Raw genomic sequence first — 12,627 nt, 5'->3', positions numbered from 1 at the left:
GACCGTCTGGCTGCAGAGAAAAAGGCTCGGTGCTCCGTCTGGATCAGCAGTTTGGTGACCCGCAATTTTCAGCAAATTCAGATTTGTCATTATTATGATTATTATGATTATTAGAACATGCCACAGTGTTTATGGCAGTCGTTTCATTAGTTTTATTTATCCACCTCTCTGAAGGTGGGTCTGTAGAAATTATGGTCGTCATAAATTTTTTCTCTGAGACGTATCAACACTCAAACACTGTATTTCATTTTAACATCCGAGGTTTTCTGGTTAATGTTGCAGAAAACCATCTAAAAATAAAAAGTCAGCATCTGAACGGGTCACCAGGGCTGGTCGGCCAAATTTTCCCAGAAACACCAACTGGGGGGCAAACAAAGTCAGAACAACCTGCTGCGTCTATAAATGACAGCAGAACCTCGACGAGCCGCTCTGGGAAATGTCCGACTAGTGAAGGAGGTTCTGACCCGTGTTGGAGCGCCGTCCCCTTTGCTGGCGGTCGCCTCCAGCTCCTCCTTCAGCTGCAGGACCTGCGCCTCCTTCTCCATCAGAGCGACCTGCAGCTCTGCCACATGGTGAGACACGGCGCCATCTTTACCCTGGAAGAGTTCACGGACACGTTAGAGCCACAGGAAGCCCAACCAGAACCGCCCAGAGAACAGGCAGCAGGTTCTGCTAAACACCATCAGGTTTATCCAGGGGGGGCAGATCATCAGCTGTTACCATCTAACATAGAAAGTATAATCTGCTTGAATCTGACTTTAGAAAGTAAAAATTGGTGCTTTATAAATAAACTGAAGTTAACATAATGAGTAGATTTAACTGACTGGAGCAGCGGCTCATTAGGTTTTTAACAACTACACTGACTAAATAATGTTTAAATATATTTAAGTCTGGAACATCAACCTGATCCTCTAAGCTGTGTTTTGCAGACTTAGAGTTAAAAACTCTTAAAGGTTTCCTGGACACAACTTAGGCGTCTCTTTCTGACATTTATCTGCAGCAGGGGGACCAGGTAGCGCCACACTGACCTCTGCTGGCTGCTTTGAGCTCTGCTCACTCAGCTCCTTGATGACTTTGTCTTTCTCTGCTTGGCTGGACAGCAGCTTCTGCAGCTGCACCTCCAGGGCAGCAACCAGGGCGTCCCTCTCCTTCCTCCAGCTCTCCATGGCCGCCTCCTTCTCCAGCAGCTTGGACTCCTGAGGAGGCAGGAGCAAACGGGTTACTGTTGGGCCCCTCGGCTGTTGGGCCAGCTCCTGGTCTCCTGCTCCTCTTACTAAGAGGCTCTGCTGGCGGCAGTAGCGCTCTCGGTCTTCTGCAAACTTCCTAATTTCCTGGTTCCTCTTGTCTTCTGCCTCTTTGGCTTGACCAATCAGAGACAGCTTCTCCTCCTGCCACCTCCTGCGTTCAGCCTGGCTCCTCTTTGGAGCTTCACCATCTCTCCTGAGGCGGCGGGCCGGGCGGTACCGAGGAAGATGAAGGTCTTCCCAGAGAGTTTCCTCCTCCCAGGACATCCTGGACCAGATCTCTGACGGCGCCGTCAAACAGCTCCGCCTGCGTTGTCTCCGGCCCGTAAACCTGTCAGAGACAGAACCGTTAGCCAGAACCGTCTGGGCCTGCCGCTGGTCTGGGGCCACAGGCTCACCTTGGAGAACTGGAAGCGCCGGCCCGCCTGAGGAAGGGACTTATCTCTGCTGAGTCGGGCCAGCAGGGACAGGCTGGGAGGTTTGAGCAGAACCGAATCCGATGGTTCTATAGTGACTCAGTCCTGAAACGGCAGACCCAACCGTGACTCTGCTGCTTTAACAATGAGGTTAGCCAGAACGGGTCTGGACCGGTACCTGAGACTCACCGGCGCTGCGCTCTGCTAAGGTGAAAGGCCGGACCCTCAGGTAGACCTGCAGGTGTTCTCTGTCCTCCCTGCAGGACAAAGTGTAGCAGCTTTAATCTGGCTGGTTTAAAATGAAGGACACCACTCAGGCCAGGAATCAGGATCTGCATTTATTTCACCTATAGGAGTAGTGGGGGACACGGTCAGTACACACAGGCTGTTAGATGCTCTCTGTCTCCTGTGCAAAAGATTCCTGAGTTTGTTTTTTATCTTTGGGTTAAAAAGCTCAAAGTCGCTGATATTAAGCAGATCTGGCAACACTGCTGGAAGCCTGGAACACAATGCTGAGTGTTTCTAGAGGTCCCTGTTCCCCTTTTATCATTCTTTAACAAACAATAAATCATTATGGGTTACTACTTGTTGTAACATCAATAATATCACTATCTTAACTAAAAGCAATAATTAAAAATCATCTTATTCCTGTGTAGAAACGTGTTCCTGTCCTAGTGATGCTAGTTAAACGAAGTAGGAAAAATCTTTTAAATAAACCGTTTTCCTCTAAATGTCCTGAGTAGTGCTGTCAAACGATTAAAAATTTTAATCGCGATTAATTGCATAATGTCGATAGTTAACTCGAGATTAATCGCATATTTTATCCTTTTATTTCTGAAAGTGTAATAGCCTTTTTGGGCATTTTAATATGCAATTTTTCAATAAATTACACTAATAAAATACATGCTTGTACAAAAAATATTTTTATTTTGTTATTTTTCAAGCACTTTTCAGAATTGGAATGAAAACATCCTGGTGCCAAATGTTAAACTCTGGACTATAATGGCTAAATGACTAATCATGACACCCTGATGTTTACACAATGTGTAAACAAATGTGTAAATAAATACCTGTTTTCATGCCGATATATATATATTTTTTGCCTCTTAAACAAAGATAGACATGGTATTCTGCACCATGTAATCTACTTTCAGCAGTTATCACCGGTTATTGCAGCATAAACTGCAGAAAATACGTGCAGAGTTGCTCTGTCTGCCTTTACTACCGTCGGCTCCAATGGCGGAGGGAGATTTCAGCTGGATACAAAGTGTGGGCAGTGCAGGCAGAAAAGCTTTCCTCACTTCCCTTGTGATCTAAAAAAGGCAGAATATTAATTTTGTATTATTTGTAATATTCAATAGTTTGTTTCTGTTGTAGTTCCATATTTCTGCCAGCAGGGAGCGTATTCACAACTACAAGCTCTACGCGCTTCTTCTTTTGTCTTTTTTCTCTTTGCGCTGATGCCGTTACTGCAGTTTAGAGAGAGTTAGAACAGGAGGCGTCAATATAACTAGTTACTAAGTAAATACTGATTAAAACTGTGTTATATCTTGAGTTATTGATCCTAGGAGATTATCTGCACCTGCCAGGAGGGTTTTTGGTTGCGGGACATCACCGTGTTGTTGTGTTTTGTCGAGTGAAAACTGCGGTGAGTAATGATGATTAGCGCTTAGCATAGCATGCTAACTACTGCTGATTCTGGCTGATTGCTCACTGATTTCATGGAGAAAGTATCTTTGTTATATTGTTATGCTTGGAGACGATGTTTAAAACCAGCTGGAGACAGATGAAGGTATATGAGTGAATTTAGGATGTAAAAAATTGTGTTTTGTGTAAATTATCTGTGTTAATTGAGCTATTGCTGCATGTGATTTGTACTATTACTATATGCCAACTAATGCTATATAGTGAAGCGAGCTGGTTTTATGAGCTAAAACAAGCAACAGTGTGCTTTTGAGTTATTGAGAGACAGTAATTTAATGAATGATTAACAAACATGATTGAAATGTGATTTAAAATAATTCATATACACCATTTTGTGTGTGTGGGCTGTTTAAAAATTAATTTTATAGCTCTATGTGATACTTTGTCAATTTGAATGGTTCACGTTCATTGATTTAAGATTAAAAAGAGGATAAATACTGTACAGTTGATTTGGGTAAATGTATAAAAAGAGAAAGAGATTAATGTAAAAGCTGCTGCTCTATGCAGGTTTTTTTTGTATGAGTCGGTTTTGATCACTGATCTCTATTATACACTGGAGTGCTAATAGCCGCTGTTAGAACGAGTCGCTGTGAAGCCACCAGCCGCCATATTGGTACTCCCTATTTTCCTCCAGTAACTAGGGAATATGTGCGCTACAGCATCGAATAACGAGGATTTTCTCATGTTCAGGGGGGCTTAAAACTTTTAAAATGTCAAATGCCATATACTTTTATGTTATGTTCTAAAACTATCAAGTACTGAGAAAGTCATTAATAAATGTCACTACACTGAAAAATCAAATTTTACTGTGTGTAGTTTATTCTGTTTGTTTTCTTTAGTAGTTCTCCCCCAATACAGTCTAATTAATTTAATTGGGTTTTTAATTATTCTCTCAGCTATCAGGATTCCAGACCAGCATAGTTCCTACTTTTAAACCAATTTCTTTTTGGTGCAATGAAATTGATCTTTGTTCCCTGGGAACGGTAAACTTAATAAATTGTATTTAATCTCCATCCGTGCCTCTGTTAGTCCCTACGAAATCTTCTGTGATCTGGTACCAGATGGTTGAAGGCTTAGAAACCGTACCTGAGGTCACAAGAGCATTAATAAATGTCACTACATTGAAAAATAAAATGTTACTGTGTGTAGTTTAGTGCTAAAAATCACATTTCTTTATGGAACACATTTAGTTTTAATAAAAGCTACATTATTAAATGTGTTTATGGGGATTATCTGTATTTATGGGGCTGCAGGTTCTGGTCCTGCTGGGCTCCAAGTCTGAGCTTTTGCTGCAGCCACAGCATCTTCTCCATCCGCATCCTGAGAGTGGAGGACGGCGAGCCGCCACCAGTCCACGCCGTCAGCGCGTGAGTAGCCGGCGCCACCTCAGCGTCTCTGAGCGTCTGCTGTGCTAACGGTGTTAACGTCCCGCAGGTTGTGTCTGTGCGACCTGGCAGGCTCTGAGCGCAGCTCCAGGACCCAGAACAAAGGAGAGGACCTGAAGGAGGCTGGAAACATCAACGCCTCGCTGCTCATTCTGGGCAAATGCATCAAGGCTCTGCAGCACAACCAGCACACCAGGTAGGACCTTCATGGTTCTGGGAACCAGTTCTGGTCCTGGAGCGTCCTGAGTGACCCGCTGTCTGCTGCCTCCAGGCTCCTGCAGCACGTCCCATTAAGGGAGAGCAAGCTGACCCACTACCTGCAGGGCTTCTTCTGCAGCAGCAGCAAGGCCTGCATGGTGGTCAACGTCAGCCAGTGTGCCTCCATGTACGACGAGACCCTCAACGTCCTGAAGTTGTTGAGCCTTAAGTTCTGATATCCAGTTAGAACATCAGTTCACTCCCAAACATTTAGCACTGCTGTCTTTGTAAAATGAACTGAGCAGCAATCTAATCACAACGGGGAAACAGCCATTATGTTTTTGACTCAGACGATTCATCAGCCTACCTTCCCTAAGATCACCGCTGCATGACTGAAGAACTTCCCCTGGAGCCGCAGCACCAGAGCGCTCTGAGGTCTCGGTAGAGCCGCTTGATGTAGTCAGGATCCAGCAGAGTGAACGCTGGACTTGCTTTGGCTTGAACGGACATCAGCCTCCATGAATACCAGGTCATCCATGTTGCTGTTCATTAACACCGTGCTAACTTTTCCACTGTGGAGGCTCGCCTTGGTACATTCACATAGCAGAGCCGTCCGCACCAAGTGACGACCCAAGATGGTTTAAAATGTCCTGGTAAGTTCTAAGAGGCCACTTCTTCATGTCATCCTCTCAGTCATGAATAGTTTAAGGCTGCGGCGCTGACCTGCCACTTCCATCGCTCTACAATTATTGGAAATATTGCTGCAACAGTTTATCATTTCAGTCAAGCTGATGTTATTTGGCCGAGGGAAGCGCTGAAACGGAAGTGGAGAACAAAAAAAAACAGAAGTTGGACCCAGAGTTACTTCCTTGTTCAAAAATAATGTGGATAGAACAGAGATAAATGTGAAAGGTAGTTTGTTGGCTTTGTTTCAGGTGGAGGTTGTGATCTCCAGGCTCCTCCCCGTCGTTCCTCCTGCTTCCTGCAGCAGGAAGACGCTGCAGAGCAGCAGCAGCTCCCTGACCGGCTGGGAAGCCAGTCTGGAAGACCTTCAGGTGGGAAGGAGTCGCCTTTAGCCGTTTAGCTGCTGACGTCTCAGTCATCCCTGATATCTAAAACATCCGTCCAGCAGGGTGAAGACCAAGACTCCAGTCTGATGGAGGACAGCATGGAGGAGACGGCTGACAAGGTGAAGAAGTCGTCATTAATAAGAGGCTTCACCAGGTCAGTGGTTTTAGCTGCTCCACATTTCTCCTGACATGAATCCACCTGCTGGGTTTCCTGCTGGAGGCGGCGCCACGTTTACCTTCATTCTGACGTCAGAACCGCAGCTTCGTCCCTCCTCCTCTTCATCAGCTGCTGCTGCAGATTTCTGCAGGAAACCAAGCAGCTTGTGGTCGAGTCTGCATGTCCAGGTCCCAGCCTCTGATATTGCATTTACTTAGTTATAATAATAATAATAATAATAATAATAATAATGAGAGCAAATCATATTTAAACTCCATCCCAGTTTTCTCTGGCGATGGATTAAAGCTTCAAATGCAGCTTTGATGTTTGATTCTGTTGCTGCTCGGTTGGAGAAAACAGGAAGAACGATCGTTTTAGTTTAAAATCAAGTTTGACTGTCAAAATAATTTCTTTTTTAAAGGAAGCGGTCCGATAAAAGCCGTCTCTAGTTTCTAGGCTGGGCTTTTCCTGCTGGACCCGATGGATGCAAAGAGATTTTGGACCTGACCTTGAACCTTGACCTTTGGCCTCAGACTTCCCTGACCCGATGAGATCGTCAGAGAGCAGTTCTGATTGGCTGTCAGTGAAGCTCTGTAAACATATTGACTTTATCTACTTCAGTCCTCTTTCTATTAAATACTGACGTAAATCTATCTGCAGCCAGTTGAGTTTCATCTTTTTCTGCCGGATTTGATCCACCGGACAAACTGTTTCTGTCTCCTGATTTATGGACTGATAGAAAGAAGCTATTTAGTGCCTGACATCACAGCATTGTGAAATGACACAATGTGTTTCTTAGGTAGAACTTTTGCTTACTAACCAGAAGCTTCTAGTAACTCTGGTTGACATTGACAAATGTCACAATGCTCCTGTATTTGTCAGAATTCACCTGTAAAAAATACCAGTTAGAATGTAACAATTGTCATTTCTGACTTAAAAGGACAAAAATACCCATGGACAACATCTACTAAATTACATGAATAATTACACTTGTAAAATATGTTCAAATCTATGTATTGAAACTAATCATATCGTAAATAATGACATCAACAGATATTTAAAAATTCAAATCCATACTTGAGTCTTTCTCTAATGTCTTGCTAATAGATGCATATTTCTTTTAATGTCGACCCTGCAGACGAATCACCATGGAATAGTTTCAACAGTGAACTTTACCCATCATCACCTGTGGGTGGAGCTAATGAGGTTCTTAAATTTATCTTTAGAACGCCGTCCACACCTAGTTTCTTTCACCAACCAGTACCTCAATAACTTCTTTGGATCAATGGTCAGTGAATTACAGAGCCGATCCAGCTTTGTCCACCGGTCCAGAAAACCACCTTCAGAGTCCCTCAGCAGCTTTTCTCCCACAGTCTGACCTGATGGGTCCCAAACGGTCCTCCAGATCCAGAACCATGTTAGCGATCCTGATGACTAACAGGACGAGGCGCTGCTGGACGTCCACCTGCTGGAGGATCTCTGCAGCAGAGCGCAGGCCGTCGTCCTGAGGCGTCGTGATCAGGAACAGAGGATGAATGCAGGAGAGACGAGCGGAACCACAGGATGAGGAAGAACAGATGTGAGGAAGATGAGGGAGAGGAAGGGTGGCGGTGAAAGTGGGCCTCATCCATGTGGGAGCTCAGGAAGTCTTTGAGAACGGCGGTGAAGCAGGAAGTGCTGATGTGTGGTGTGAATGATGGAGAGGCGGCCATGATGCAGTTTTAGCATCACTTCCATCACATCTGGGCCCTTTGTGCCGTCTGAGCTGCTCTGCCTTCCTCTTCATCATCTGCATCCATTACTAACCTCCTCCAGACTAAACGCTGAGGTCCATGAACCACCCAGACGGGTCAGCAGGGTCTCACTCGTCCAGCCGGGTCCGCTTTCAGACGTTTAAAGGTTTTAGTTCAGGTTTCATGTCGTCTCTCTGGGTTTTAAAGTTCGTTACAGGATGCTGAGTTACAGAAGCGCCTAATTCCCAGAAATGGAATAAACTAATTGATCTTAACACCAGTTTAACTTTGCTGCAGCAACACGGTTTACAGATTGTCTGAAATCGTCAGTAAAGAGAAGATGAAGCTCAGCTTTGGTTCCTAAATCTGCGTCTGAAGGAAGAGTTGGGGACCAAAGTGCTTTGGACCGTTTACAGCACCGAGACGGTAGAAACCTAAAAACAGAGCCGGTGTCAGCTGCTGAGCACGGTGGAGGACGGCTCATGGTTGGGCCTGTTTAGCTGCCTCAGGACCCGGGTCACTGAGCAGAACCAGATCTGAGTCCGTCTGTCTGAAGCTCTGTCCAGAATCACGTTGGTGGAGCCAGACGTTTATTTCAGGGGTGGGTCGGTTTTATTAGAAGGTCCGTTTAGTAATTAAGGAAAATATTCTGTTCCTGTAACCTGGTACCTAAACACTGCAACAAGGGACAAAAAGTAAAATGAGTTTATTTCTCCTTAATCTGAGCAGCTAAATAATCTGATCTGCAGATGGAATCAGAATTTTAACCTCTAAACTAAGATATTCAGATTTACTGCACTAGAAATAAGACGATGGAGATGAGTTGGATTCTAAGTTCTGCTGAACTTGGACGGGTCCAGTGGTTGGGCTTCTGTTGCCTTTCTGGTACCAGTCTGCCGGTTCTCCTCTGATATCGAGACAGTTTCAGTCACAAACTCTCCTCAGAAGTTTGTCTCGGTGCCTGAATATTTTGGGTCGGTGCTGTTCTGTTGGTTCTACTGCGGCGCTGACCCGCTGTTCCTATTACAGCTTTGTTGTTCTGGCTAAAAGCAGCATTAGAGAAACTCTCTGCTTTTCCAGATTTGAACCTGCAGCTGTTTAAGTTGGTTCTGAAGGTTCACCTGGACCCAAACCTGGAACCCTGCAGCTTTAGGGACCGGTTCTGGTCCCATTAGGTCCAGCCACACCAGAAAACAGGAAACGGGTCACACACACCAGCATAGATGGTAAAGCTCCATCTCCACATCTGGACCGAACCGTGTCCAGTGAACCCGTTCATCAGCGACCCTGAGATGGAAGCGGGCCTCACCTTTATCTGGGCCGGCAGTCAGAACCCATCTGTTCCTCAGACCCTCTGGTTCTGAAGTCCATTCTCACTGTTATGGTTTCATTTCCTTCCAGACCGTCAGGGTCAGGCCGGGTTTATCTGGACCTCTGGGTGCGTTTGGAGCGGCTCTGGTACCAGGACGGCCTCGGTGGCCTCTCAGCCTGAGGAGGAAACAAACAGTTCTGGTTCTGGTCGGAGAAAAACATGCAGCCGGTGCTGAGAGGTGCTCCACGGTGGCATTATGATCCGGTTATTCCTGACATGTTGCAACAAGCCGGGTCAGACGGGCCTGCAGAACATCAGCAACATGTCAGAGTTCCTGCCTCTCCACCGGTTCCCTGCATGAAACAGAGACTCCTCCATCCATCCAGACTGTTCAGCTCTGCAGGGAACCGGACCCAGAGGGTGCGATCTGGACCGGGTCAGACCGGGTCAGAACACGGCGTCTTTGTCTGATGGATCCATCACGGCTAAATGTTTTATTGATCAAACACCAGTGCAGCTCCTAATGAGGCCCGGCTTCAGGAGACGATGTGTGATTGGGTTATTGATGCTGTGTCAGCTGGTACCAAATGTTCTGATCCGCTCCAACAGGCCCGTAGGAGCTGCTTTAGTTCATCAGAGGGTTGAGAATCTGCTGCTGGCGGCTCGCTGCTACAGGAAACGCTGAGATGCATAAAAAGGGTCTGAATGCAGCGTTTAGCAGCGAGCAGGACCGGTTCGGTCCAGATGCACACCGGGGATGGAGGCCCAGACGATTCGGACCTGGACCTGCAGCAGATGGTGGCAGTCAGGACTGAAAGTTTTAAATGATTTACTGCAGACGTGATGAATGTTTTCCACGTAAAACGTTCAGGACTGAGGTTCCTTCAGGAGAACCGTTGGTCCGGACCGTCTAATGGTCCAGGAGTCAGAGCCAGGTTTTTCTCCTGATAAATCATTATTGTCATGATTTTCATTCAGACTGCAGGTAATTCCTCAGAAAAAGCCTCATCAGCAGCTTTATTCTGACTGCAGTTTCCTGTCAGCGGTTATCAGCAGTAAATGGACTTCTCCCCAGAACCTGTCAGGTTCTGATGGGTCTGAGCTGCAGGTGGATGAATTCAGCCAAACTGGATCTGCTTCAGCATTTAGAGCAAAATTAATTAGGGCAAAATTGTCATAGATAAGTTAACATTTGAGAATGTTGGGCAGAACACAATGACCCTAACGACTCCCCATTGAAAAGGGGTGGACCAGTTTCGGTTCAGTTTGCATTTCAATCTGAAAAACTCACACAGAAAGAAAAGGCAATTAGAAGAATTTTATTGATACAAAATTTTAAGAGTTTGGCGCTCAGACCTCGGCAGGAAAAATTCACGCTGAATTATACTTCAATATGCATAAGCAGGCGTATGAGAATAGGGATATTTCCCCTCAGGTCTGAAACTGGTGGTGGAGTGGAGATACATAAAGTTTGTTCAGTCCATATGCTGAATTGTTTGAGCTAGATGTCCAACTTGACAAACACAGGTTTGCATGAACTGTCCATGATGAGCAAGCATGAAGCGACTGTGGAGAGGAAAAACTCCCCTTTGGGAAGAAACCTCTGGCAGAACCAGGCTCAACATGGCGGTCTTCTGCCGGACCGTTTTAAGGAGTGACTGGGAATTCCATAAGAGTCCAGGAGGAATTACACTCTGATAGGGACGAGGTTGAAGGAGGACCGTAGGAAAGCGAGGCAAAGTTTGCTACGATGGTGGAGAAGGGGATGGAGGTGGGTTGAATCCAGTCATCAGAGTCTAAACCAGACACGCGCAGCCACCGCTTGCCCGCTGAGGAGAAGGCCGAGACGAGGATGTGGAGTTCTTTTTAAGATGAACCCAGGATGCTGATTGGCTTCGAGGAGGAGCAGTTCAAAGCTGATTGACTTGTGTCGGAGGAGTCCCTGATTGATGGAGGTAGGCAATAGAGTTTCTTCAGTCTGAATTTTCGCTTAAGCTGCATTTCAATCTGAAAAACTCACACAGAAAGAAAAGGCAATTAGAAGAATTTTATTGATACAATATTTTAAGAGTTTGGCGCTCAGACCTCGGCAGGAAAAATTCAGGCTGAATTATACTTCAATATGCATAAGCAGGCGTATGAGAATAGGGATATTTCCCCCCAAAAATTGCCGAGGTCGAGGCCGGTGCGTCTGCATGGTTGAAAGACAATGAGACTTGGATTAAACTAAAAACAGAGACAAGTAGGATGGGCTATAGAGGAAAAGTGCTGCGAAGGCTTACCAAACAGGGTCGGTTGCCGCGAAGGCCTACCAAAGTTCAGTGACATGAATGGGGAGATGAGGTGAGGTGTATGGTAAGGTGCATGAATAGAGATGGTCAGTCTCAGGATGATACTTGGAACTGAAAGGCTTGCAAAGGGGAATGTCTGAAGCGAAATACGACATTAGTGGAGTGGTTCTTGCGCTTGCCAAAAAGCAGGCCGAGAGATGATTTGGAGTTGCTGTTTAAGGTGAACGCTGGTTGATGATTGGGCTTCGAGGAGGTGTGGCTCAAAGCGATTGCTCCATTGGAGGCGAACAAGCCTCTGATTGAATGGAAGTAAGCAGAAGTTCTTCGGTTGTATTTCCGCCTTTAGCATCATTCAAACTAAAGACTCACAAAGAGAAAAGCGATTAGACAAATTTATTGATACAACAGTTTAAACTTTGGCACTCGGACCTCGGCAGGAACATAAACAGTGATTTATACTTTAAAGTAGATAAGCAGATGTATGAGAATAGGGAAATTATCCCCCAAAAAATGCAGAGGTCCAGGCCAGAGCATCAGCAAGTTCAAAAGGCAGAGAGAAGGAGAAGGATGAGTAATGAAGGAGAAAAGATGTGAAAGCTTAGCAAAGAGGGCCATTGCCGCAAAGGCTTACCAAAATTTAAACAAGATGAATGGAAAGATGAGGTGAGGTTGATGGAGAGGTGGAAGGTGAGGTGAATGGTCAGTTTCGGGCTGATGCACGTGATGAATGAATGATCATGGCAGGGAGCAAGGCGGGCAGCATGCAGGGGACATGGCAGGGAACCACAGGGAGCATGTCAAAGAGAACGCAGGGAGCATGGCAGAGAACGCAGGGGGCATGAACGCAGGGAGCATGGCAGAGAACGCAGGGGGCATGGCAGAGAACGCAGGGAGCATGGCAGAGAATGCAGGAGGCATGGCAGAGAACGCAGGAAGCATGGCAGGGAACACACAGGGAGCATGGCAGGGAGCATGGCAGGGAAGAGGGCGTTGCAGGGAGCATAGAAGGAAACACATGGCAAGGAGCATAGAAGGAAACACATGGCAAGGAGCATAGAAGGAAACACATGGCAGGGCAGGCCGCATGGCAGGAAACACATGGCAGGGCAGGCCGTAT

General features: G+C 46.0%; 2 protein-coding genes across 2 annotated transcripts; one reads left to right on the top strand and one right to left on the bottom strand.

Moving 5' to 3' along the window:
• Positions 1 to 356: 356 nt before the first annotated feature.
• Positions 357 to 2,469, bottom strand: LOC118561881. The gene is made up of 5 exons (XM_036134146.1): positions 1,850 to 2,469; positions 1,643 to 1,765; positions 1,275 to 1,575; positions 1,029 to 1,196; positions 357 to 596 (listed from the first exon to the last, which is right to left on the bottom strand). The coding sequence occupies exons 3-5, from the start codon at positions 1,509 to 1,511 to the stop codon at positions 378 to 380; spliced, it is 624 nt and encodes a 207-aa protein (XP_035990039.1). The 5' UTR covers positions 1,512 to 1,575; positions 1,643 to 1,765; positions 1,850 to 2,469; the 3' UTR covers positions 357 to 377.
• A 1,849-nt stretch (positions 2,470 to 4,318) lies between these two features.
• Positions 4,319 to 6,368, top strand: LOC118561912 (kinesin-like protein KIF20B). Its single transcript, XM_036134149.1, has 6 exons — positions 4,319 to 4,347; positions 4,618 to 4,731; positions 4,799 to 4,945; positions 5,021 to 5,600; positions 5,883 to 6,002; positions 6,080 to 6,368. Exons 1-4 carry the CDS (start codon positions 4,319 to 4,321, stop codon positions 5,181 to 5,183), a joined length of 453 nt encoding a protein of 150 aa, XP_035990042.1. The 3' UTR covers positions 5,184 to 5,600; positions 5,883 to 6,002; positions 6,080 to 6,368.
• Positions 6,369 to 12,627: the final 6,259 nt, after the last annotated feature.

Source organism: Fundulus heteroclitus, unplaced genomic scaffold (genome assembly GCF_011125445.2).
Source record: "Fundulus heteroclitus isolate FHET01 unplaced genomic scaffold, MU-UCD_Fhet_4.1 scaffold_75, whole genome shotgun sequence".
NCBI lineage: Eukaryota > Metazoa > Chordata > Actinopteri > Cyprinodontiformes > Fundulidae > Fundulus > Fundulus heteroclitus.
Note: the sequence above shows the minus strand (reverse complement) of the source record. Positions and strands in the feature narration are given on the sequence as shown.

Bases quoted from the DNA above. Each gene is read 5' to 3' on its own strand.
- LOC118561881 (XM_036134146.1), bottom strand. From the start codon at position 1,511: ATGTCCTGGGAGGAGGAAACTCTCTGGGAAGACCTTCATCTTCCTCGG. The intron at 1,197-1,274 runs GTAAGAGGAGCA...CTGCCTCCTCAG, and splicing joins GCCGCCAGCAGAGCCTCTTA to GAGTCCAAGCTGCTGGAGAA. The intron at 597-1,028 runs GTCAGTGTGGCG...GAACTCTTCCAG, and splicing joins GCTCAAAGCAGCCAGCAGAG to GGTAAAGATGGCGCCGTGTC.
- LOC118561912 (XM_036134149.1), top strand. From the start codon at position 4,319: ATGAAATTGATCTTTGTTCCCTGGGAACG. The intron at 4,348-4,617 runs GTAAACTTAATA...ATGGGGCTGCAG, and splicing joins ATCTTTGTTCCCTGGGAACG to GTTCTGGTCCTGCTGGGCTC. The intron at 4,946-5,020 runs GTAGGACCTTCA...TGCTGCCTCCAG, and splicing joins CAGCACAACCAGCACACCAG to GCTCCTGCAGCACGTCCCAT.